Source organism: Phlebotomus argentipes, unplaced genomic scaffold (genome assembly GCF_947086385.1).
Source record: "Phlebotomus argentipes unplaced genomic scaffold, Phlebotomus argentipes genome assembly scaffold_4, whole genome shotgun sequence".
Lineage (NCBI taxonomy): Eukaryota > Metazoa > Arthropoda > Insecta > Diptera > Psychodidae > Phlebotomus > Phlebotomus argentipes.
Window position 1 is genome coordinate 7953755 of NW_026776174.1, and position 23729 is coordinate 7977483.

Consider the following 23729-nt stretch of genomic DNA (forward strand, 5'->3'; position numbering starts at 1 on the left):
ATTCAGCAGAAAGTCATTTCACACAATCCCTTGGCCATGCTGTGAATCAAGGGAAAACGAGGTTCTTTTTCTGGCTGAGAGCCATGAAAATAGGCATTATTATATGCTTTAAAAGGAACTTATAAGGATTCCAGAGAACTCCTCGTTTGCTAAGCGAAGTAATGATTCTTAATTTCTTGTCTGGGAAACCCTCTCAGGATGACCTTTACTATACCATCCAAATTGCATGCACACAATTTTCGTTTTTCGCAAGATCTTGCGCATTGGAAGTTGCGAATTTCACACGAGTAATCGATTGTCACGTCACCTGCTCTTCTCCGGAGAAAAAGTCGCGAGATTTTCCCAAATGATTTAACACAATAATTATCATCCATCCGTCTTCCCTCTCAGTATTAGTGTTCATTAGCAATAACCGTAAGATATAGTGAATAATACAAAAGGTTTGTTCACGTTCTTCCTAACAACAACAACAAAAAAATATACAAGAGAAGAGTCTCAGCTCCGGAGGACAAGGAGACAGAGACCACGCACGATATGACTGATAAACAAATAATATCTGTCCAACTTACGCTTTAGTTTCGTCTCTTCTTTCGCAAGATTTAATTGACTGTGATTAAATTATTGTGCTATGTGGAAACGTTATGATTCATGAGCAGTATCGTAAAGGCTACCTTCTCTGATAATTATAGAATTAAAATACGTTGGTAATATAAATATTATCTATTTGTTTAAGTACATTCTCACACTGTAATCATATCCCAAATTCATGTGAAATTTCCACCAGAAATTCATTCGTGTCCTGCGTGCTGCTGCATAGCAAGCATAAAAATTATACCGCATTCCTCACGTGTGGCGGGAAAATGTGTCATAGTAAATCGATGGAGAGAGTATAATTGCAAAGAAATCGCACTGATCTTGCGGAAATAGTTGTGACATCTTCACTTCTCTCCTCAATCTGCGCGGAAAAATGTTACAATCTGTGCTCGATCGTCCCGGCCGAAGTCCTTGAGCGGCACGGGAACATCGCGCAATGCATTCCCTTGCAGGGTGTCACGGGTCTCGCTAGCCGAGACACCCTTCCGGCTCAATATGGCAACACTGCACGCGCGCCGCGTCGCCGAACTGCACCCGAGCACAGAGCGACTGTGTTAGAGGCTAGCCAATTGGAGCGAGACAACCAGTAGAAGAGTTTGTGAAAAGTGCTTGGGAGAAAAATTGGTGGATGAGGCAAATTTTAATTGTTTTCGTGCATAAAACGTGAAAATAATTGACAAAGGCTCCACGGAGAGATAGCGAGTGCTTCAATTGACACCGAGTTGCTAAAGAAATTTCCGTAAATTTGCAAGTAAGACACTCTTGATGGGCAAACCTTTTCCGGGAGGGCTTTTTCAGAGGAACTGTGTGTGGAAAACTCTCTCGATAATGCTTAGCCGGGAGGGTTGTTGCGGTTGGGGCTTGTTGCAGCTGGCAAGGAGCTAGCCGGTGTGATTGTGAGGGCGCGCGTGGCCTCCCTGGGTGTCTCCGGATGGTGTTTTCCACTCTTCACGCTCACGCCATGCCTGCTGGTCACTCGGGTGCTCGATAAGGGGGTTTTCCTGTTCGCCTGAAGCCGGGGAGGGCGTCATCTGAGCGCCGCAAGTGCGAAAGAGACCGAGACAGTGGAAAAAGTCCACGACAATCACGAAAATGCCAGGATATCCAGCGAGCCCCAACCTCCCCCTTGGTCGACTTGGCGTTTTACAGCTCTGGCCCCACACATGCACCTGACAAACACACTGCGAGAGAGCGAGAGGGAGAGCGTGTGGCTGGAGGAGTAAAAATAAATCCTCCAATTATGCGATTTTCCAGCGGTTCACACTCTTGCGGGCCTCTCATGTTCAGAGGGACACAACATCCCTATCCCTCCACCCAATGTACCCCCTCAGCACGCTCAAGGCAGGCGCTTACACAGGGTTCTCTTGGTATCCTTGCAGGTCGTCGCCGTCGCCAAACCGTAGAAAAATGTCTGACCGCAAGGCAGTTATCAAAAATGCTGACATGAGCGAAGAGATGCAGCAGGACGCCGTGGATTGCGCCACACAGGCTCTAGAGAAATACAATATCGAGAAGGTAAGCTGATGCACGTCTCGTCTTCTGCTGAACAGCCCCATGCCCAGTGAATGGCAGAGACAGAGAGAGAGAGAGAGCGAGAGGGAGAGCGAATGGCTGGCGAGAGATTCGAGGCAGGAGGAGAAGATGTAGCTTGATTTTCTGGGGAACCACAAATTGTCCGTTTACATAAATTGCAATAGACTGGAAGTGGTATAGTTAATAATCCCAGGCACAGCAGTCACAATTGCCATGGAGAGACAATTGAGGAAGGGGGGAAATTTGAGAAAGGGAATTGGCGAAATAAGTAAAGTTTGTGGAGAGAGCGAGAAATTGTGCTGAGAGTTGGTGGAAAGATGAGAGACTGAATTTATGTGGAGCACGCAATTTCAGGGGAAGAGACACAAATATAATATATAAAATCCTGTTAAATCGATAGAAAACGGCGGAAACACGTTTTCATTACTCATTTAGGTCACAAATGTAGGATTTTGTGGCAATTTCCCGTGTGTGTCAACCCAGTTTGAGGGAAAAGGAAGAGCGAAGATATATCGCGCGAAAAAGGATAATATCTCAGCTACAATCGGTTTGGAAAAGCCTCTGAATTTGCATGAGGGTTTGTGTGAAACGTCATAAGCACTCCCTCGCAATGGGCCCGAAACTGCAGGAAGAGACGGAGGAGGAATCGCACGTAGGCTGGTGAAGAGGAAGAGAGAGCATGTGACAGAGATGATTCGCGGCAGAAGGCAAAAAAAAAATAGCGCACACAGAGAAATAAGTCGATTTAGGGTTTCTTAAGTCTTAAGTTCACTCCGAAGACAGTTTTTTCCTTCGTCGCGAGAGCAATGTGTGAAGTATCGCATGCAAACACGAAGATTTATGACTTACTCCTCATCAGCATAGTATACGTATGCAATGTCTCCCACACCATTTGACTGATAAGCAGTGTGTTATTTGAATAATGGATAATCCATTTTTCACATGAGATGTGTGAGTTTATTTATTTATTTCTCCAAAATGCTAATAGAAGGCTCCAGCGTGTGTGAAGTGAGGGTTATCTGTTCATCTCTACGGATGATATAGGGAGGATTTATTAGCAATCATATCTAATTTTATTCTTCATCGTGATACGGATATATTTCCACCTACGTGTGAAGTTTTGAGGAGGTTTTTTTTGTTGTTGTTGCAGTGTTAGTTATGACGGGGTGAATACGAAAATAACCCGAAGAAGAGAGAATCCGGTGCTAAAGGATGCGAATATATAGATGAGTTTTTGTCGGTTTTCTGTCGCCCAGCAACTTTTGTATGAAATTTCTGACTAACCAACTTTGTGGTGAGACAATTCGTGGAAATATAATTAAGGTGTAAAATGTAACTTCACCTGTGCTTAATGCTGAAAGTAAAATTCACCAACTACTCAAAGTGGTAGCTAATTGTCCCCTCACGCACTGCAGATATGCGTAAAATGGAGTATTAGGTCATATTGTAATTCATCGATTTTTCTGTCTGTGCAAAGCCAACACTTTGGGCTCTTCGAGTCGCAAAGTTTGCCCGCTGTTGATCATCAACATGACCTTCACTTTTCCTCACTCAAAAAACGTGTTTTTCCGGCATAAAATTGTCTTGATATCGGATGTGTGAATTCCAGCGATATCCTATAAAGCTTTCGAAATGTGTCTAGAAGCCAATTTGAGTTTGTACGATAAAACTCATCTTATTCATAATGACTGGATCACTATCAAGTATCAAATCAAAACTGTTTCGAGAAGCTTATGAACTCGATAACTTTATCGTTTAGATCGTATTAATAAATACCATAAATGGTATGCATCAAAGTTGTTGGATAGTTCATGCCCAGAATGATGTACAAAACTGGTGGCATTTGATAGGATTGAATCGTCGATGAATGTGTTTTGCCGAGAGCGCAGAAGTTTGTGAATTTGAAGTGGGTTATCTCTCGTGGGTGATCCGACTGTGATGTGTTCTCTCTATTAGGCGAAATACTTTCCCGATGGTAATTTATAGTGGGTGGTGTTATTTTCGACTAACATGCAATTTACCGAGTTTTACACACAGAAACTTAGAACGCTTGAAATCGTGCCGCAGAGTCCTTTCTTATGTGAAAAGTCATCTACAATTGATTGTACATAAGTGTAGACTTGAGCTGTACATATGCATATGTACATAAGGCAAAGCGAGAATATGTGCGATGAAGTGGTGTATAATAAGTCCCTGATTCGCTTTTATATTAATGGAGTGTGAGAAAAAGTTTTCATTTTACCTCTATTTCTCGCGTATTCTAGTGGCTTTTCATGAATTTCTCCTGTACATTTTATATATCCTTTCTCGGTTTTATACAGTGGATATTTTATAATAAAAATTGATTTCTTTTTCGTGAAATATTACAGCGATGACGATGGTCGAGGAGGGCAAAAAATCGATACTTTTAATGTGAAATTGATTTTATCAGGCAACAAATGTACGTTGACTCTGCAATACACAATATCCCCCTCAAATGGCAATCATCTGTAAATTGTTGTGAGTTGTAAAAATTGTAATTCGCGTGTTTAAAGCGGGGGTGGGGGTGTTTGAGGGAGGTTTTGAGTGGAGTGAGTTATAATAATTGAATTATTATATATATATACACAATTAATTCAATGGTGTATGCAGAAGTATATAGTAATTTAATTATTCCGCTTCTCATATAATAAATTGCTGGAATTTTTGTCTATATTTCTGTTCTCACTTTTCGTATCCTTTCCATATTTTGCTGTGCGCTAATGGGGTGGCAGAATTATATTATGGCAAGGCTGAAAATATGTGAAATGTGTGAGACGTGAAACTCTAAAAATACATATATCAGAAGTAGAAAAAGCGGCCCGAAAGCAGAGCTATTGCACAGAGGAGAGAGAGAAAAAAAGAGCCAGATAATCTCGGGTGGGGGATGAAATATACAAATTGGATGTCAAGGTCGACGGGTATCACTGTCTTGTTCTTTTGAGCACCATCAATTCATTACCATCACACGATATTGTGTGCGAAATTTTATGCTACACACGATAAGCATGTGCTAAAGTGCGTGGCCTTTGACATGGTTGAAGGGTTGTCAGTGAGAGAGAGAGAGAGAGAGAAAGGGGGGAACGGGGGTGCATTGCGTCTCCTCTTGGGCTGGTTAGTAAATGAGAATGGCAGGAAGAAGGGAAAGTGATTGAGAGAGTTGGAATAATTCAGCACACAGAGGCTGATCACTCCCATGCGCATAAAGTGAGAGAATATCTATAAAATCGAGCGAGTGTCTTCAATCATTACAAATTTCATTCACCCAAGAGTTGCTCCTTGTTACTCAGTTAAATGGATATAGATACGCTTCATGCTGCTGTTTCCCGCTCTCCTTTTGTCGTCGGCTATTGAGTGTTGAATGGTGGGTGAGAGAGAGAGAGAGAAGAATGAGGAGAAAAAGCGGTAGAGGAAGTTGATCAAGCTCTGAGTGAGAAGAAAAATAAGATTGTCGGGTGAAATGTGAAGAGAGAAGACTTTCTGTCGATGGAAGAATATTTGGTAAACAAGATAATACCCAAATTTCGCGTCTTTTTGTATCATCTCATGCTTTGCATCTCTTTAAGCTGGAGTCTCTCGAGTTGTATTGAAATGAATGTAAATGAAATTGTTGGTGTAGTTCTTGAAATATCTCATTGTGTACACGCATTACATATTCTATGTTAAAATTAGCCGGAAATAATAATAGTTGCATTAGACATAGACGTCGGATTGTATTCTGGGAATTGAACATAGATTTAATCCAATTACTCAGATTGATAACACGTATAAAAATGAACTAACATAAGAACTGGAAACTATTGATTAATATCCAGATCATAGCAAAGTAAACTTAAGCAAGACAGTCGTTGAGTCACAAAACCACAAGCCAAGGGGAAAAATCGATCAAGGCCTCAAAGATGATTGAACAATAGTAAAATGTGGTGTTGAAGAAAAACTAGATCAACTTTGCCTATTTGAGCTTTCTTTATCTTCTGGAGTGCATTTCAAGTGAAGAGAAGAGAGAACGATAGGGATATGAGCTAAAAAAGCGTGCTACATTTTGCTTTGATGATGATACTAAGAGAGAGAGGAAGGAAAAAGCAGGATGTCCGCTGGCGTTTTTCCTTTTGCGCTACCACACACAACCTTTATTCTCTTTTTCTCGCACTCTCTTCCTCCTTTAATCAAAAGCTGTGAAATTTGATTACCATCCACTGTTCTCTTAGTATTTTTAGAACAATATATGATGGTTTTTAATTGTTACAAAATCAGAGAAATCTCGTATTCTCAGTCAGGTTGGTTGATCATTGTTGTGGCAGCGTGATTAAAGTCTAGAGTGGAGAAAAAAATGCCGTATAAAGATTCTTTTATTCTTTTAGCTGTCGTGGGGCTTCTATAGACAGTTCACAGTCAATTGCTTGAGTGTTGAAAGTTGAATGATGCCCATTAGAAATTTTATATGGATTATATGTATTTCTGTGCTGCTGTACTGAATACGTGGGTGGAGACTTATAATGGAACAGGTGGGAATTTTCCTGCTGTGCATAATATTCTCCCCACAGTTTTGCTACACAACCTCCAGGAAGATGACTTATCTTGCTGTCTACATAAGAATCCCTGTAGGATATTATTGCTGCTAGTATTTTTTAATAAGAAACTTCCTTCATAGAACTTGTCTGTGGCAAATGTGTGTCTTCCACGTTCTTCGTTTTTTTTTTCCTTTTGCAGCAAGAGCAACAGTGGCTGAAGGGGAGAGAGAGAGTGAAAAAGCTCCTCGCTAAGAATCTATCTCGCTAGGTGTTCTATCGTCGTTGGTGTTGCCTTTTTCCTTTAGCCGGATATGTGCTAAATATAATATTTAAATAAATGTTGTGCGATGGTGCGGGAAGAGTGGTGGGAAATATGTAAAAATAGGAAGCGAATGGATGGTTGATTGAAATGTGGATGCATGGATGGGTTCATCCTCTCTGTAAAAGGTGATGTTATTATGTGAAAGAAAATCTGCGTGTGTGTGTGAGGGCGAAAGGTGAAGGGTTGATGAGAGTGAGAACGACCAGAATTACGGGTGATTGCGTATTTTGAAATGAAGCGTGTGTGTGGCTTAGATGGGGTAAAATGTTGGTGGATGGGAGGGATGTTCGTGGTGTCCTGATTCTATTTCATACCTGTTCGCAATCTATATTATGTTACTTCTAAATTTTCCCTTCAATCGCCCAAAATAGTTCTCTCTTATGTGCTATTTCGTCATACATTCACTCTCCATTTGGCGCTAGGAAATGAATGAAAAGGTTCTTTAAATGATGTTAAGAATTTCCAGGCTATAATGAGGAATTTTTGACATTGTAATGTATTTAAAATAGTACCTCGTCCACCTCGTTTTGAGTGCATCTTGTTCTTCCTTCATTCCAGTTAGATTTGGCATTGGAGGAGGAACTTGATGAAAATTATATTTTAAGTAATGCAGTATGAAATTTCCCCATTATAATTAAATTTCTCAAATGGAATGAAAGAAGAGACGAGGAAGCGAGGCGAGAGTGCTGGAATTAACTCCTCTCTGAGCTTTGAATGATGAGAGAGAGAGAGAGAGAGAGGTCAATGAAGCGAGAAGGGAAAAGGAACTTGAATGACTATCTATTTGAGAGCAATGCGAATGAGTGGGAAAAGTGCCAATCTATTCGAAAAATTCTGAAAGAGTTAAATTTGTGCCAGTGAAATACTCTCACTGCGTATGTAATTTGTGTGGGGGAAAATGATGGAGGGTGAGTTTGTGGGAGAAAAGAGAATAGAAGAAAAGATTCACTGACTCTTTGAGTTGATAAGATGCAAAGTTTGGGAGGGTTGGAAATAGTATGAGATTAGGGAAATTTGGCGTATTGCCAAATAGTGGCGAAATCAGTGACTATAGAGAGAGAGATTTATATCAACATTTTTTGGGCATGTTCTTGGTATAAAATGATACTTATCTGTTAGCGAGGACACTAATAAGGGGGAGACCCTTTTTCGGATCAATATATGTATGTCTAAACTCGAAATATTCTCTTGGTTTGCTCATTGTGTGTCTATTGGCATTGTTACACGTTAGCGTGCAAGGTCGCGCGTCCGGAGTGCAGAGACTGAGTAACGAATTGACTTTGAGAGTGAATTGTCTCACCCTTTTTTTCCATATACCTCTCTTGTTCTCTCACTTCTTTTGTATGACGCGCGCGATAAGCGCTAAGTAAATATTTTGATTTTCCCATCTTTCAGGATATTGCCGCTTTCATAAAGAAGGAGTTCGACAAAAAATACAACCCCACATGGCACTGCATTGTGGGACGCAACTTCGGATCTTATGTGACACACGAGACTCGTCACTTTATCTACTTCTACTTGGGTCAAGTGGCGATTCTGCTGTTCAAGAGCGGCTAAATCCTTTCTTGTTTCTTTTGTAATTAAATTAATTTAAGAGAACTTGTATGATAATTTGGAAACAAGAAGATGAAGTAAGAAGGATTTCAAGAGGGAATAATAATTCAAGCACACCATTTAACACACACACACACACGGAACAACTAAAGAGAAGAAGAAGAAAAAAAACTACACAAAACACTTGAAAAAAAACCACAGAATATAAATAATAAAATAAAAAAAGGGAGCAGAACTGAAGCCCAAACAAACAATGACAGAGGCTGCAGAATAGAGACAGAAAAAAACACCGAAACTTACTTAAAACAATGAAGATATGAATTATTAAAAACACAATTTACACTTATCTAACATTAAAAAAAAGAAGAAATATTGCCGTAAACATCATTGGGATATTATGTATTGAAAACATGAAAAATAAATGGAAATAACTCGAATAGCTGTAAACAACACTGCAAGAAAATCTTTTAAGTCATTTACTAAAGTTTTTTTTGTGAAATGTTTCCTCTTTAATTGTTGATTTCCATTGAGTTAACCGTATATAAAAATAGCGAATGACTAAATAAGATATCAGTTATGAGATAAAAAAAAAATTGGTAAGGAAAATATTACATTGAAAATAATGTGAGGCATGAATGAATGGAAAATATGATTTTATTGTAAGGTATTTGCTGGGGAAGAAGAAGAAGTATTTTATGAGAAGAATGTCCTCTGGAATTATATCCAATTTTTTCTATGGTAATTTAGAAATGGTGGGAAACATCCTTAAAAAAAATTTACTGTAGTGAATGAAAGGAAATTATGGATACGAGAGGGGAATAACAGTGGGGATAAAGGAAACAGATATACATTTTAAAAGGAAGGAAGAACTATAAATAAAAAAAATCTTCGTAATGAAATATCGCATTATTGCTAGCGCAAGATGGATTTTCTTATACGTTTTTATGTTTTTTCTTCATGCATAAGAAAAGAAAAGAAAAAGCTGAAGGGCAGGATTTACAGAACTTTACACACTTTCTCTAATGTGAGATATTTTAAGGCATTTAAAAAGTAAATACAATATTATCTATTTTTTCAATTTTTTTCCACAACACTTTAAAATAAAGAAAAAGACTAATTGTACTGATTGTGGAGGTCGACAGAGGTGGAGAGTAAGAGCAAGTGTTATGCTGTCTTCATGTTCAATGTTTTATTTCCTAAGATTGAAGATGGAAGTGTGAAGCGCGCGGAGCAATTGAGAATGGGATGAAGAGAAGAGGAGATAAATAGGTGTTTTTCACAGATGTAATTTAAATTTCGAGTCTTCTCGATAAGTGAAAAAATGCACTATTTTGCCATAAATACTAAAGCGAGTGACACTGAAGATATAGTGCTCAAAGAATAATGTAATAACTTAGTAAAGAAGAAGAGAAAAAAAGGAAGAAAATTACCACTAAAATGAATAAGAGGAACAATGTTGAATTCTTTGTTTGGTCCACAGAGTTATGACACTCCTAAATTTGAGATGAATGATGTGCGTTATGAGGAAAAAAAAGCACCACAAAGTAACGTAATGGAATCGTCTAAAAAGAAATTGTACTTAATTTTTTTCAATTCTTTTACTTTCGCAAAGAACACACCAATGCAGCTGAAAATTCATTGGAAATTATATAAATGTGTTATGTATGGATTATTGAAAAAAAAAATTATATGGAAGATTAGAAGAAACTAATTAAACTAAACATCATGGCTCTTTCACTTCAACTTGAAGCCGGAGTGGATTGAACAGACGCCGAACGTGAGATCGCGATGTCGCACCTGGCTGAAGCCCGCGGCGCGAATCATTTCCGCAAAGTGATCCTGGCGCGGGAATCGTCGAATGCTTTCCACGAGGTATTGATAAGGCTGCCACTGTCCGGCCAGGATTTGTCCCATGGGCGGAATCACTTCGAAGGAATACTTGTCGTACAGTTTTCTCAGCGTTTCGTTGCTCGGTTGGCTCAGTTCCAGGCAAAGAAATCGTCCCCCAGGGACAAGGACACGATACGCCTCGCTGAGGACTTTGTCGATGTGCGTACAGTTTCTCACCCCGAAGGCAATTGTGTATGCTGTGAAGGTGTTGGCGTCGAAGTGGAGATTCTCAGCATCCGCACACACCCAGTCAATTGTGCAGTGCGCAGCATCTTTGTATGCAAGCCTGTGAGGACGATTCAGGACAATAATTGATTTCTGCCTAGGCTAAAACGATGACTTACCTTTCCGCGCGGGTCTTGCCCACATCCAACATGTGCTGATTGATGTCCGCAATTGTGAGATGACTCTGACGCTTCTCCGGATCTCGAATGTTGGCGAGATACTTGAGAAACCTGAAGGCAATGTCACCAGTTCCGCCGGCCATGTCTAAGAGTTTTGTGCCCGGTGTCGGAGCCAAATCCTCAATGAATGCATCCTTCCACAGACGCTGAATCCCCATGGACATGACATCATTCATCATATCGTAAGATTGAGCGACATCCTCGAAAACCTTGTAAACTTTGTCAGCTTTCTCGTCCTCAGACACTGTTTGGAATCCAAAGTGAGTCAAGTTTTCTCCCTTCTCTTCGCCATCTGTGGAATCCTTTGACTGTAGAACTGTGGGAATTTGACTCCTGATGTGTCTAGCACTGAGACTAACTACACTTCCATAGGAATTCCTGGCCAAAAGTCGTGTTTTCGAGAGCATTTCTGCTTGCCGTGAAAGTTCACTTCACTGAACCCTAACCTCACTTCACCGTCGATCTCTTGGAAGTACAGTGACAGTTCAGGCATCGGCTCTCTCCTGCCCAACAGAGTGTGATTACGCGAGGCGAAATCAGGGATTGGCAGAGATATCAATTCTGGGAATGCGTTAGTCACACCGGCACAAGCGAAAGTGGGTGGCGGTTAAAGGAACATGACATCATTATTAGTTCCCTCCAAGAGAACAGAGTAGCAAAAATGACAACGAAAGACATCCCTGTGTCCTGGAAGTGGGATTTGACACACTATCGGCAGTGCTACGACTGGGACTGCGGACTCTCTTGCATCCTCATGATACTCCCCGACGAGAAGCGCAGATTCTTCGCAGAGAACTTTTCCCAAGTGTGCTCTGAAGAGGGCTTTGGCAATAGGTGAGTATCGAATGGAGTGCTTCCGGAGAGATGTTTCTATATCTCAACTAATATCTGTCATTTGGCCCTGCAGCACGTGGACAATTGATCTCTGCTATGTGTTGAAGCGCTTCGGGGTGCGTCACAAGTACCTCACGTCCACAATTGGCGTCAATGTTGGATACTCTCAGCACTGCTACTATGACAAGATCCTGCACAAGGACAGCGAGAGGGTGACACATCGCTTCCGCAGTGCTCAGGATCAGGGCATCGTGCTGGAGGAGAGACAAATCACCTCAGATGCTCTCATACGACACCTCGCTCTCAACGGACCGGCCATTCTCCTCACCAACGCCTCTCTCTTGCCCTGTGATATCTGCAAGTCGAACAAGCTGCGTTTGTGCTTGCCCTGGAAGACCAGCTTCAAGGGTCACTACATCGTCGTGTGCGGCTACATACTGACTCTCCGGAAGTTCTTCTTCCGCAATCCCGCCATGAAGGACCACCTCTGCATGACCTCCTTCGCCAATCTCCACGAGGCTCGCACATCCTACGGCACAGACGACGACGTGATCCTCATTTACAGTCAGGAGGAGTTTGCGAAGGATCAGGAAAAGTCTTCGTGAGCTTCTCTTCACATCTGTTTATCGTGGTTCTATTTTGTCCACCTCACAGATTTTATTCGTCTCTATTTATCTTGAATTCATTACATCTCTAGACACATTAATTGCTGATAATTCTAAATTGTAGGTAGCAGAAAGGTTCAAGAATGTTTCATTATCTCTCTCTTTTTTCTCTTTATAAAGTACGGGACGTAACTTATTATAAATAAATTATAAAAAGTAGTGTTATTATACAATGTTATTTTATTCCTTTCTCCAAAGAGATCCTACTCATGTAGTTTTTATCTAGGGATGTCACTTAAACATACTGTAGTACAACTAAAGTCTATTACGCTCTGAATCGCAATGGGTTGCGAGCTCCTCCTAATCTAGCATTACTCTCTAAATCATACATTAATTAGATTTTTATCATTTACTTCAATACAGTATTCTTTTTTTTTTTAGCTATATTTCATTAAATAGTGAACAACTATCAAATTCCTGTCCCAAATTCTTTTGCCACCAGAATATTTCCAAAATTCCTTTAGTCACGTTAACGAAAAACTCTTCTTCTTCTCTGTTTTTTTTTGGTTATTTTTGGGTTGAAACATCAATAAAAGGTGTCTTTTCTTTTTCGATAATTCTAATTCTGGAAAGATTGCTCCTCCACCTTCTCAGTGTCTCGCCGTAAATCATCCACAAGCAGGTCAACACAATTTTTGGGAATGAGTGTTCCCACAATCTTCTGTCCCTCCTTCGTCTTCATCCGGATGACTTGCATCTTATTAGCCGTCCCAGATCGCGCCGCCAGGACATTCTCCACACGAGACCACACCGTGAGAACCGATCCTGCGAGAACAGTGTAAGTTCGTCTACGCAGTCCCACCTGAAAGAAGATCAGACACAAAACACCCTAAGACATCTCTCTACACGGATGGGAAAAGTCTGATGAGTGATTTACCTCACAATCCTGTCCCATGGAGACATTTCTGCAATTTCCCCTCCAGTACGCATGAGAGCATGTGTTCACAGAAGCATCGTACTGCTGCACCCAGTGCTGTTCCGCCTCATCGCTGCTCACCTTCTTGTACTTCTTCTCAATCTCAGCCAGCGATTCCTGTCGTATCTGCAAACCCGTGTTGGGACGGTAAATTTGACAAAGCATGTCCTTCTTCTTCTTCTCCTTGTCCTTCTTCTTCATTGACTCCTCCACTAAGCACACAAGTACCGCCGTTTGTTTGCCATTGCGCACCTGATGCGACAGGTAAAATCCCTCTTTCTCACTCGGCAGATCCGCCCATCTGTTTTTGAGGAACAATCAATCATATTATTTCACAATTTGACATCCTTAAGCTTAGCTATAAGTCCACTAGTTTTCTTGCAATTGAGACGATGTAATATTACTCACTTGTCAATAGCCTCTTGCCAGATCATGCCACGTTCAACGTGCACAGTGTGCAATTCGGTGGGTGCAACTCCCGTTGCATGTCTCCGGATGAACTTGGTTAGCTTTATCCGTGTCACATTCTCACCAGCAGCTCCCAAGTCTGAAAACACACAAACAATTTTCCTATAAGAAAACTGTTCAAAAGACTGCGAGATTGAAGAAAACTTACCAAGAATGCCCAGATCGAATCTTCCCACCTTCTTCGCCTGACTTATTGTGGTTGTGAGAGTGTCTGTGAAGTACTTGAAGAGTCGATTTTGCAACTCAACAGGCATACCAAGAATCCTGTTGAGGAACTTTGAGATGTTGTTGTAGTCCTTGTCCAAGCTCAGAACACCCGGCATAGCCTCGCTGTTTACAATAATACCCACGCCAACGAGGGCTCCGGCGATGTCCTTAAAGAATTCACCCTTGTAATCTGATGGCGGAGGCACCATCGGCTGCTCGTAGCCCATGATTGTCTTCATGACACTCTCCAGAGCACTCCTGCCGTACTTGTTGTCAATGTTGAATTGCGACAAGTCCCTCGTCTCCGTGGCACGACGATCACCGTGCGTGAGGGCGCCCAGGGACTCCAGACGCTTGGCCACTGTGGAGGCAAATCGCCGTTCGCCCGCCAAATCGGAAATCAGGAAGATGTACTCAGGCGCATTGACCTGATTAGATCGATGCGTGCGACCGAATTGCTGAATGGCCCTGTCCGCTGACCACGGCAGCTCCAGCGTGATATGCACTCGTCGTCTCTGGTTCCTCACCCGGCGATCACTCTGGAGAGAGATACCAGAGGATGCCGCCTCAGAAATGATTGCCACGTCCTTTTCGCCATTCATGAAGCGCTGCTTCTCAGTCAAATTCAGCGTCTCCAGCGGCACATCCTGCTCCGATCGCGACTCATACTGAATCTGACCGTCCTCCGTCTGCACCACGCGACCTTTCCGACCAGTCATCTCAGCCACATTCTCCGGCCCACCGAGCTCATCGATCAGCTGATCGAGAGTGTTCGGCGGCAAGTCATCACCCAACTTCTCAATCATCTCCAGCAGTTCCTCCTTCATGAGGCACGCCCTCTCGATGGCGTCCTTTGGCGGTGCACCACCGTAAATCTTCATGCCGTTCGTGTGCATCGTTGGCGGTTGCGCTGTCTGCTTCTTCGTGAGCAGCTGCTGTATTTTGTCCTGCGTCGTAGTCGGCTTCTTCTTCGAACTCCCTTTGGATGGCTTCTTTTTCGCCTTCTTCTGCTGTCGCCCCACCCATGGATCAGCATCGGAATCCGAGTCATCTTCAAACGGATTGAAATCCGAACTCTGATACTCATCCGACTGTGGCTCACTTTCTTCAGATTCACTGCCCGACATCTTGAATGAATCATCTGATCCCTCGCCATCCGAATCCGATGCATCAGAGGAATTCTTTCGAGAACGTTTGTGCTTCTGAGCAGCCTGTCGTGATGACTTTCTCTTATTGCCCGAGCTCGCCGTTGACGTTTGTGGCTCCTCCTCCATTATCATCTGCAGCGTTGTCTTCTTCGGCGGCGCCTCGATGCCCAGCAATCTCTGAATGCGGCTCCTATCCGGTGCCGGAAAATGCTTCTCCACCAGCGACTGAAAGACACCCTTGGCCGTCGACACAAAGTCCGACAGCTCGCCATCATCACGCTCTAACTGCTCTAATGTACGCGCCTCACCCGTGGATTGTAAGCCAATAACGACACACTTTCCATACTTTATAGCCTCTCGTGCCACCACGACAGCATGATTCACCTTCGACGCTATGCAGAGATACTTAAAGAAGCGCTGATGTGCTGACCAGAATTGACCCCACATTGTCTTCTTCATTCTACTCTCAGCGTCAATTAACTCTGCAGCTTCAGTGAACTTTTGCATCGCCTCCACCCACTGTGAGAGAGAGAGAGAGAGAGAGAAATGGCATGAGAAACATTATCGTAAAGCTCATGAAAAACAGACGTCTTACCAACTCTACAGAGCGATCATAGATTTTCTTAAAGTCCTTCGTGAGCGGCACCTCTTCGATCTTGAAGGTTACACCGTGAAAGCTCAGCTGACGAGCAATGTACATTCCTCGAAGCTTCATATCCATTGCCACGACCTCCATAGCTCCAACTCCGCGCTTCTCCACAGCCGTGATGAAGTCATTGAAGGAGCCAAACGGTGTCCCCGCACCCCAGATGCCCAGTCTCACCATGTACGCCATGTTGCGCGGCTCCGAAGCACCTGTTGCCGATGCGTACACCACTCTCGCCTTGGGCAATTTGTTCTGCAACTCCAACGCCGTGAGACCCGTCTTGGTGGGCTTACTGGATCCCACGGGACACAGATTCTTCGCCTTGTGACACTCATCGAACACAATCACGCCGTCAAAGTCCTCGCCGCACCAGTGAAGCAACTGCTTCAGTCGCGACTTGTACTTGCCACCAGTGCTCTGGGATTCTCCAATGAGGGCTGAGTAGGTGCTGAAGATCACACCCTTCTTCACATTGTTATTCACACTCGACGATATCTTAGCGTATTTGAACTTGTTGAGCGCGTGCACGTCAATCCGGTGCGCCCCAATATCCTTGAGATCACGAATCGCATCGTACTTGAGATCATTCGACACTGAGATCCAGAGTGACTTCTTGCGCCCCTTCAGGTAGTTCTCGAAGATGATGCCGGCAATGGTGCGACCCTTACCCACACCGGCACCGTCACCAATCAAAAAGCCCGCCCTGGATCCGTCCGGCAAGACATGAGCATGCGCCTGAGACGCATACGTGATTGATTCAAGTTGCAATGCACTCAACAGTCCACCCTCAATCACATCATCGGGAATGGAGAGTTTATAAGTCACATCCGTCGGCTCCACTGACGACAGTGATGCCGTCTCAACAACTGGATCCGGATGCTTCTTGCCTAGCTTCACTGGAATGAGGCCAGACAATATTTCCATTAGAAAAGGCCATTTCGATTTCCTCCTCCGCACACACAAAACAGGAAATTGCGGAAGAAAATCATTAATATTCACAATAAGTGAAAGATTGAAGGCAGATATACATACGCTTGGATGGCATATAGTCGGCATAAGTCTCTGCAACACCCATTTCCTCATCTTCAGCTTCCTCCTCCTCCGGCACTTGATTCATTTGCTGCAACATCAAACATACACACAAGCATGAGAACGTATTCAACGTATTTCATCACTATTTCCCTCTCTCCCTCTCACACCCACCTCCTCTTCCTCCCCATCCCACACAATTCACCGAAAACTACCACTCTCTTGTGCCTTTGAGAGTCACTCGCATCGAAATTCAACAGACAAAATCAATAAAGCAAAATGCTCTTCACCACTTCCCAGAAATATGTATCTCTCACCCACCCTCGCGCCTCAAGTGTGTGCAATGGATAAAGGGAGTTTTGCAATACCTTCGTCGTGTCCGGAAGCCACATCTGCGAGAGCAGCTTGTTGGGAATGCCACCGGTGAGGAAGCTGGGATTGGCCGCTATGAGATTGCTCAGATTCTGGAGCATAAATTGATTAAGATTTGACATCGGATTCGATCCACTCATGCCACCGCCCGTGGTTGAAGATGTTCCTCCCATGTTGCCAAAGCCAAATCCTGCCATTTCCACTGCACAGGAAGCGAACAGAAAAGAAAATATTATGATTATTGTAACAATGATTGGTTCTTAACTAGCTAAATGATTGTTTATCTCATTTATTTTCTCGTAATCACAATTTTTGTGGGACTCTCAAAATTCAACAGAATGTTATCTTATATATTCAATACCATATTTTGATTTCTCTTAACTGCCTCTTACTGAATATATTTCACATTCTTTCCACTTAACAAAATAAGCAAAAATGCAAGGAGAGAAAAATGTTTGGTAAAGTGATATTGAAAGAAAGCAGAAAATAATAATAGCAAACGAAAAGATAACTTACTTTTATTTGTACTTTGGGACTTACTCTGCGCCAAGAGCGACGCTGCCATGGTATTTCCCTGGAAGTATCCGGACATTCCGCCCATCCCCATGCCACCCATCGTGCCGCTCGAGCCCATGGCAAAGGGCATTCCTGCAAGAAGGTATTGATTTTCTGTTAGGAAACACTGTCAAATGCATGAAGTTGGGTGTGGGTGGTGGAATACGGACCTGATGCATTTGGCTTTATCATATCATAGCCCAGAGTATTGGCACTCTTTGATGCGGACACTTTGCTCCTCGCCCCACCAGCGGATGCTCCGGCAGGCGTCACGGTGGATTGTGATGTAACTGTGGCATTCTCGCTGTGGCTCTTCTTCGCGTAAATCACTGCCGTCTCGAGGTCCTTGCCACCGCCTGGGGGACAGAGCAGAGGCATTTCATGAGATTTTCAGCCCTCCCGCCCGGACAACACGGGAAAATGTGAACTTTCACTCACCAGGAACTTCAATCTTGTCCGGATCCTCATCATCGTCAAAGTCTGATCCGGATGACTCGTCAATGTCCTCATCGTCATCGAAAGCAAACCCTTTCGTCTTGTTGGCCTTCATTTCGTCGATTTTGTGTGGATGGACGAGAAAAAAGGCAAAATATAGTGGGAAACGCTATGCTGAACTTCCTCCGACTCAGACTTGTGCATATTTGATGATTTTACATCGGCAAGCCAATCTTGTCAGACAGTGAGAAATCAATAAACTTAGACCACACCCATTCTGCACTAATATTAATTGAGCAGAAATGTCCTCAGCCAAAGATTTATCAAACAATCAGGAATTTTTCCAAACACATCATCTCACAATTATGACAGACCGTGAGTCGCCATTACTTTTCGATGATTCCACGAACTTTTTTTTGGTTATGTTTTGTCATAAAAATTGCTCCAACTTTTCTGGCGCAAAAATTACTGGAAATTTTCCAGACTTTCCCAGGGAAAACCCAGAAAACATGCCCAAATTATCTTCCCAGTTCCCTCCGGAGGGCACCAGCGTCCGCATTAGCGGGTGAGAGTCGTAAAAACATCACGAAATGCTGTCAAAAACTGAGGGAAAAAATCAAAACAAAAAAACTCTGCAACATACCATTTCATGCATCAATCGTGGCGAAATTATAAGAAAAGTCTGTCTTTGCAGTGCAATTTTCAACTATCCAATTGTTGATGGTAATATACTCAGGGATCTTCACTTACTGCACGCTTTGCTTTCGGCATTTTTTATCAAAAACCACTAATCACATCACATTGACACAGCCACACAGCTCAACAATCTGCGCCATATTGGATTTCGCTTTTTCAAAAGCGAAAAAAGTGGAATTTTTCGCTCAGTGCCCCCATAAGGACTGTCGGTCGGCTGCGTAGTGCAGATGGACAATCAGCAGACTTTTCGCACAGAAGTCGTGTGAGGTCCGCGCGTTTGTGAACATAATGTTTCATACTTTCAAGTTACAATTTGTAATTATATTGATAAAAGAATGAAAACTCGGAGTCGCTGTATTTTGAAATGGATGCTTTCAATCAAATTAAGCCAATTAAGCATAGAAGATAAATAGGAAAAAATTGGTTATCAAATTTAATTTGTGTAGAGAGAATTACAATTCACGAAGTAATATTCTGATCGGGGATTCCATATCATGCGATACGTATTTATATTGACTGAATGCTTGTATTTTTTGTGTTGAATGTAAAAACCGCAATTCGGCTGGCTTTTTGTCCGACTTGTCCAACCATATTCCGGAGAGTGCATGGAAAACGGTCTTGCCTTTGAAATTTCAGCCAGCCTTTCATAGGGCTTCGATATGCAGAGGTTGGCAGCCCTGCGGCAAAGCGTCACTTGTCATTGCAGTTCAATCGCTTCCCCTACGCTGTGTTCAATACAAAGCGACAGTCGCTTTTTCAAAGCTGAAAAACACCGTGAAAATATCTGAAATTTGAGACTACTGTGCAGTCATGGTGAGTACTGGGGCTGATCCGTTGGGGGATGTTGAGGGTTGCACTGCCAGCCAGTGAAAAAGAGGAGAAAAATGAGTTTATTAGTCCGCCATCGCCGACTACGCGTTGCTTTGGCGTTTAACCTCATCCGTTTCTTCGGTCTGACCCAATCGATTTTCTCGAATGTGCAATATTTCAGGCTGGCGGCAAAGCAGGAAAGGACTCCGGGAAAGCCAAAGCGAAGGCCGTGTCGCGCTCCGCCCGTGCGGGATTGCAGGTAATTTTCCAGTGGCATTGTGACAGATATTTTGGCGCCGACTCCCGGACGCTTATCTCTCTCCTCTCTATCATGCTCTAGTTCCCTGTGGGCCGTATTCACCGACACCTGAAGAATCGCACCACAAGCCATGGACGCGTGGGGGCCACAGCGGCCGTCTACTCAGCCGCCATCCTCGAATATCTGACCGCCGAAGTGAGTATGCCAGAGGGGATTTCTGTGGGAGACGAAGATGAGGTTAGGGGCGCCCGGAGTCGCCATCTGTGCGCTCCCCACTTTCCAATGCGCGGCGGCTTGACGCGGCTCCCTTTGCCTCTCTCTAGCCCGCCATTTTGCCGCCTGTAGACATCTCGCTCGCACTCACGCGGTGATTTGGAGCGCGGCAAACTGAGCGTCATGCCAGTGAAGCAGGGTTTCACGAGTGCTTGGGAGGGGCGAAATGTTTCACGAAACATTGGGATGTTGTGAAATTTTTTGGTTTTTGGCGGGAAGAGAGTCGCAAATGCGCCAGAAAATTGCAATGAATTCTCTCATTTTACCATTTTGTCTTCATTTGCTATGCATAATTTCGCATGAAAGTTGAAAATTTGGATCGTGCAGTAGAAAATACGACATGAAACATTTCGTCGGAAATTGTGAAATGGTCATCCTTGAAGTTGTCGACCTCTGGGAAATGCTCTATAATGCGACTTCCTGGTTTTGTAGGTGCTGGAGTTGGCCGGAAATGCGTCGAAAGATCTCAAAGTGAAGCGTATCACACCCCGTCACTTACAACTGGCCATCCGTGGAGACGAAGAGTTGGACAGCTTGATTAAGGCTACTATTGCGGGTGGCGGCGTGATTCCGCACATCCACAAATCGCTCATCGGCAAGAAGGGTGGTCCGGAATAACCGTGGCAAAGTGACGTGCCGAGCTTTTAATCATAATTTCCATAAAACAGACCTCCAATATCGATCTTTCCACTTTAATATTGCCTTTAATGAGACCTCTTCAGAGAGAAAAACCCCCTTTTTTTTAAATCAACATTTTACGTTCACGGGAGCACCTCCGGATGGCGGACGTGGCAGACTTTCCACAAGAACAAGAATATGAACCGGAGGTTGGATATATGACTACTTTTTTTTGTTCTTCCCTTAGAATTTAAGTTGATGCATTCATGCGAGAGCAATTTGTGTTTCTCCGTATTTCACGATTTATGTAATTTTTCTTTAAAGATATATAGAATCTAGCGGTAGTATTTTGATTTCTGATGTGTCGTAATTAAAGGAAAAGAAGAAGAAAAATCTCTGAGAAGAGATAATGAGAGTAAATACGAAATACAAGCATTGCTGTTAAAGACTTCACACGTGGACTTTGCAGAAGCTGACAAGATGTGGAAAAGTTTGTTTCACGTTGTAAATTAAATTGAAATAAAGATAGAAAGGAATAATATCGAGGGTTTATTGCCACATTACATTGTTAGCGTGTGCACTTTGGCTACTTGGTTGGCGGCGAAGCTGGGCTTCTTTCTAGGCCGCATTGGCGAGCTTGGCTTCGTTTATGTCGGCGCACTGCTCGATCATTTCGCCCTCCTCGATCTCCAGGCAGTGGCCCCACTCCTCCAGCGAGATCCTGTGGTCGCCGTTGGGATCGCAGGACTCCAGGAAAGGCGCAATGCAGTGCTCCAGCGACATGAGCGGCGCCCGGATGGGGAACAGCTCGTGGCGCGAGACGCTGCGATCGTTGGAGCTATCCAGATCGCACCACTTCCACACGGCTGCGTTCGCCCAGCGCTTGGTGTGGTTGGATTCCGCCTCCAGCTCCATGTTCATGTAGTGCTGGCTGAGTTCCTGGCGCTCAGCCAGATCGCGCATGACGTTGAAGAGCCAGTCCCGCATGCGGCGCGGGAAGTCGTTCATCTCCTCCTCGGTGCACTCCTGGCGGCGAGAGAGAGAGACAGGCGTAAGCGCACCCCTCTCGGGCTCGCATAATTTATGGACATGGGAATTGAGGGGACGATTGAAGAGGGAAAAGCCAGTTTGCTTGGAAAAAAGGGTGACTTTTGGGCGGGAAATCCAACAACGGTTAGTAAATGGCATGCCAGAGAGAAAGGACCATGAAATTTTATGATTCTGCAGGATAAAACCGACCTTTTCGCAAAATAAAGGACTCGATTGACCCTCTGAGAAAGCCAGGGAATCCAGGTAAGATACATTGGAGAGAAAGGTAGCTAACTACTTACCGGCATGTCTCGGCACTCGCCGTAGTAGTCGATGTGGATGTGGCGGAACTCTGGACCCTTGCAGGCAGTGTCGTGGGTGTCGCAGAGGCACCGCTGGCGATACACTTCGCAATCCGATGCCCACGTGTCGTTCTTGTTGGTGCACACCCTTCGCCTGGGGTCCACCTCTTCGGGGCACTCGGGGACACACACGCACGACGCGCTCTGGCCCTCCGCCTGGCAGATCCTGCCAGCGCCGCAGTGCACCTTGGCACAGGGATCTGAGATCTGCGGCGGGGCATCGGGATTCCCAGCCGCGAGTTCTGCCTCCCTGGCAGCTTGCTGGTTCTCGCGCGCCACGTCTTTCAGCTTGAAGAGATTAAAAAAAAGAGAGAATTATACTGTGCAGAAATTGTGCAGAGCGCTGGCGTAATGAGATTGGGTGGAATTAAATTAATTTGTGCCACAAGAGAACAGTTAAATTTGAGACTTATCTGTCGTTCTGAGGAAATCATCGGTCAAGGCGGAAGCAATGAAAGACGAAAGGCATTTTACAGATGGGGGAAAAAAGTCGGATTCTCAAATGAGATGTTCAACCGATAAACAGATGAACACCAGAGTTTTCATCGCTTTTCTTTGCGGGTCTATTTTTATTATTAGAAAATACTCACATGCAGATCTTGTTCGAGAGTTCGCAGCAACTCCTCGTCGATGTCCAGCATCTCATCCGACGACAGCTCATCCACGATATCGTGAAGTTCCTGCCAGGAATCAAATTGGAGAAACAACTTAAATTCCACTTTTGGTCATTCTCGCGCTTCTGGACGACGCGTAGAAGCGAGAGGGATCGAGGAAAAAATTATCAGCGGGTGTTTTGATAACTTTTAGCCTATTTGGAGCGAATTCTCCACAACTGAAACCCTGAAAAGAAGCTTCGAGAGTCACTTCAGGAACACAATGTCTCACCTCAGCCAGAGCGAATTGATCCAGGAGCACCAGAGAGCAGGCGAGGAGCAGGAAAATTCTTCCAATCGTCCCCATTTTTCAGTGTCCTGGAAGGAAAATTCAACTCACGCCACTGTTCCAATTGCAATAGCTGCGAAGTTTATCCATTGCAAGTGTTTCAATTAAAATTTATCACACTTCATATACAAAATACCACATCCTGATTACAATATCCAGAGCGTGGAATGCAGTGGAACACAGAGAGTCTCGTTTTGCATTCTTATCGTCTTCCTCTTCCAAGAAGAGCCCTCGAGAGCTCAAGTCTCTCAAAGACGAGATGCTGAAAAAGCTCTATTCTTCACAATCTTGATTATTTGCCACTCAAATTGTGCACTTCTATCGCATTAGACAATCTTCTGCGGAGTCAATTAGCTCGAATTATGGTGGGAGGGAAATGCAATGATGTCACTGTCCTTGGAAAATTGGTCCATCCACTCCACATCCTTGCAATTCAGTTGGCGATGGAGTTCAATTGTTTGGCAAATGGGAAATTCTTATTACTTACCAAAGAGGAAAACTTCACGACAAAAGCGAGGTTGTTGTTTGTGAGGAAATGAGTGAGAATTCCAGAAAATTCACTTTCTGCTTCACTGCTGTGTGACTCGCTTGGGATCTCGGGAGAAACTGGCAGTTCTCTCGGGTGATGATGTGCTCCAA

General features: G+C 43.7%; 6 protein-coding genes across 10 annotated transcripts; 3 read left to right on the forward strand and 3 right to left on the reverse strand.

Moving 5' to 3' along the window:
• The first annotated feature begins 308 nt into the window (after window positions 1-308).
• Window positions 309-9970, forward strand: LOC132258594 (dynein light chain 2, cytoplasmic). 3 transcript variants are annotated; one of them, XM_059755963.1, is made up of 3 exons: window positions 309-440; window positions 1974-2109; window positions 8374-9970. In XM_059755963.1, the coding sequence occupies exons 2-3, from the start codon at window positions 2002-2004 to the stop codon at window positions 8533-8535; spliced, it is 270 nt and encodes an 89-aa protein (XP_059611946.1). In that variant the 5' UTR covers window positions 309-440; window positions 1974-2001; the 3' UTR covers window positions 8536-9970. The 3 variants fall into 3 exon arrangements, with proteins under 3 accessions (XP_059611946.1, XP_059611944.1, XP_059611945.1); XM_059755961.1 differs by lacking the exon at window positions 309-440 and adding an exon at window positions 510-704; XM_059755962.1 differs by lacking the exon at window positions 309-440 and adding an exon at window positions 1153-1345.
• Window positions 9971-10254: 284 nt separating this feature from the next.
• On the reverse strand, window positions 10255-11284 carry LOC132258592 (2-methoxy-6-polyprenyl-1,4-benzoquinol methylase, mitochondrial). Its single transcript, XM_059755958.1, has 2 exons — window positions 10767-11284; window positions 10255-10708 (listed from the first exon to the last, which is right to left on the reverse strand). Exons 1-2 carry the CDS (start codon window positions 11231-11233, stop codon window positions 10267-10269), a joined length of 909 nt encoding a protein of 302 aa, XP_059611941.1. The 5' UTR covers window positions 11234-11284; the 3' UTR covers window positions 10255-10266.
• A 2-nt stretch (window positions 11285-11286) lies between these two features.
• Window positions 11287-12276, forward strand: LOC132258593 (protein GUCD1). Its single transcript, XM_059755959.1, has 2 exons — window positions 11287-11660; window positions 11734-12276. Exons 1-2 carry the CDS (start codon window positions 11488-11490, stop codon window positions 12263-12265), a joined length of 705 nt encoding a protein of 234 aa, XP_059611942.1. The 5' UTR covers window positions 11287-11487; the 3' UTR covers window positions 12266-12276.
• LOC132258590 (protein strawberry notch) lies at window positions 12268-18940 on the reverse strand. Of its 3 annotated transcripts, none has more exons than XM_059755957.1 (11): window positions 18852-18940; window positions 18105-18210; window positions 17837-18022; window positions 17652-17759; window positions 17108-17313; window positions 16743-16830; window positions 15660-16606; window positions 13858-15583; window positions 13650-13788; window positions 13203-13542; window positions 12268-13127 (listed from the first exon to the last, which is right to left on the reverse strand). In XM_059755957.1, the coding sequence occupies exons 1-11, from the start codon at window positions 18870-18872 to the stop codon at window positions 12885-12887; spliced, it is 4110 nt and encodes a 1369-aa protein (XP_059611940.1). In that variant the 5' UTR covers window positions 18873-18940; the 3' UTR covers window positions 12268-12884. The 3 variants fall into 3 exon arrangements, with proteins under 3 accessions (XP_059611940.1, XP_059611938.1, XP_059611939.1); XM_059755955.1 differs by having other exon boundaries at window positions 17628-17759; XM_059755956.1 differs by having other exon boundaries at window positions 17628-17759; window positions 18745-18934.
• Window positions 18941-19495: 555 nt separating this feature from the next.
• LOC132257721 (histone H2A.V) lies at window positions 19496-21296 on the forward strand. The gene is made up of 4 exons (XM_059754742.1): window positions 19496-19610; window positions 19789-19866; window positions 19948-20061; window positions 20572-21296. Exons 1-4 carry the CDS (start codon window positions 19608-19610, stop codon window positions 20755-20757), a joined length of 381 nt encoding a protein of 126 aa, XP_059610725.1. The 5' UTR covers window positions 19496-19607; the 3' UTR covers window positions 20758-21296.
• LOC132257720 (SPARC) lies at window positions 21286-23718 on the reverse strand. Its single transcript, XM_059754741.1, has 5 exons — window positions 23578-23718; window positions 23034-23119; window positions 22739-22828; window positions 22089-22436; window positions 21286-21783 (listed from the first exon to the last, which is right to left on the reverse strand). Exons 2-5 carry the CDS (start codon window positions 23106-23108, stop codon window positions 21376-21378), a joined length of 921 nt encoding a protein of 306 aa, XP_059610724.1. The 5' UTR covers window positions 23109-23119; window positions 23578-23718; the 3' UTR covers window positions 21286-21375.
• Between the last annotated feature and the right edge of the window lie 11 nt (window positions 23719-23729).

Bases quoted from the DNA above. Each gene is read 5' to 3' on its own strand.
- LOC132258594 (XM_059755961.1), top strand. From the start codon at position 649: ATGAGCAGTATCGTAAAGGCTACCTTCTCTGATAATTATAGAATTAAA. The intron at 705-1,973 runs GTAATATAAATA...GTATCCTTGCAG, and splicing joins TATAGAATTAAAATACGTTG to GTCGTCGCCGTCGCCAAACC. The intron at 2,110-8,373 runs GTAAGCTGATGC...CCCATCTTTCAG, and splicing joins AGAAATACAATATCGAGAAG to GATATTGCCGCTTTCATAAA.
- LOC132258592 (XM_059755958.1), bottom strand. From the start codon at position 11,233: ATGCTCTCGAAAACACGACTTTTGGCCAGGAATTCCTATGGAAGTGTA. The intron at 10,709-10,766 runs GTAAGTCATCGT...TCGTCCTCACAG, and splicing joins GGCAAGACCCGCGCGGAAAG to GCTTGCATACAAAGATGCTG.
- LOC132258593 (XM_059755959.1), top strand. From the start codon at position 11,488: ATGACAACGAAAGACATCCCTGTGTCCTGGAAGTGGGATTTGACACAC. The intron at 11,661-11,733 runs GTGAGTATCGAA...TTGGCCCTGCAG, and splicing joins GAAGAGGGCTTTGGCAATAG to CACGTGGACAATTGATCTCT.
- LOC132258590 (XM_059755955.1), bottom strand. From the start codon at position 18,872: ATGCCGAAAGCAAAGCGTGCA. The intron at 18,211-18,851 runs GTAAGTGAAGAT...GACGAAATGAAG, and splicing joins TGCCGAAAGCAAAGCGTGCA to GCCAACAAGACGAAAGGGTT. The intron at 17,760-17,836 runs GTCCGTATTCCA...ACCTTCTTGCAG, and splicing joins GATAAAGCCAAATGCATCAG to GAATGCCCTTTGCCATGGGC.
- LOC132257721 (XM_059754742.1), top strand. The intron at 19,867-19,947 runs GTAATTTTCCAG...ATCATGCTCTAG, and splicing joins CCGCCCGTGCGGGATTGCAG to TTCCCTGTGGGCCGTATTCA. The intron at 20,062-20,571 runs GTGAGTATGCCA...CTGGTTTTGTAG, and splicing joins TCGAATATCTGACCGCCGAA to GTGCTGGAGTTGGCCGGAAA.
- LOC132257720 (XM_059754741.1), bottom strand. From the start codon at position 23,108: ATGGGGACGATTGGAAGAATTTTCCTGCTCCTCGCCTGCTCTCTGGTG. The intron at 22,829-23,033 runs GTGAGACATTGT...GATTCCTGGCAG, and splicing joins ATCAATTCGCTCTGGCTGAG to GAACTTCACGATATCGTGGA. The intron at 21,784-22,088 runs GTAAGTAGTTAG...TCTCGCCGCCAG, and splicing joins GCGAGTGCCGAGACATGCCG to GAGTGCACCGAGGAGGAGAT.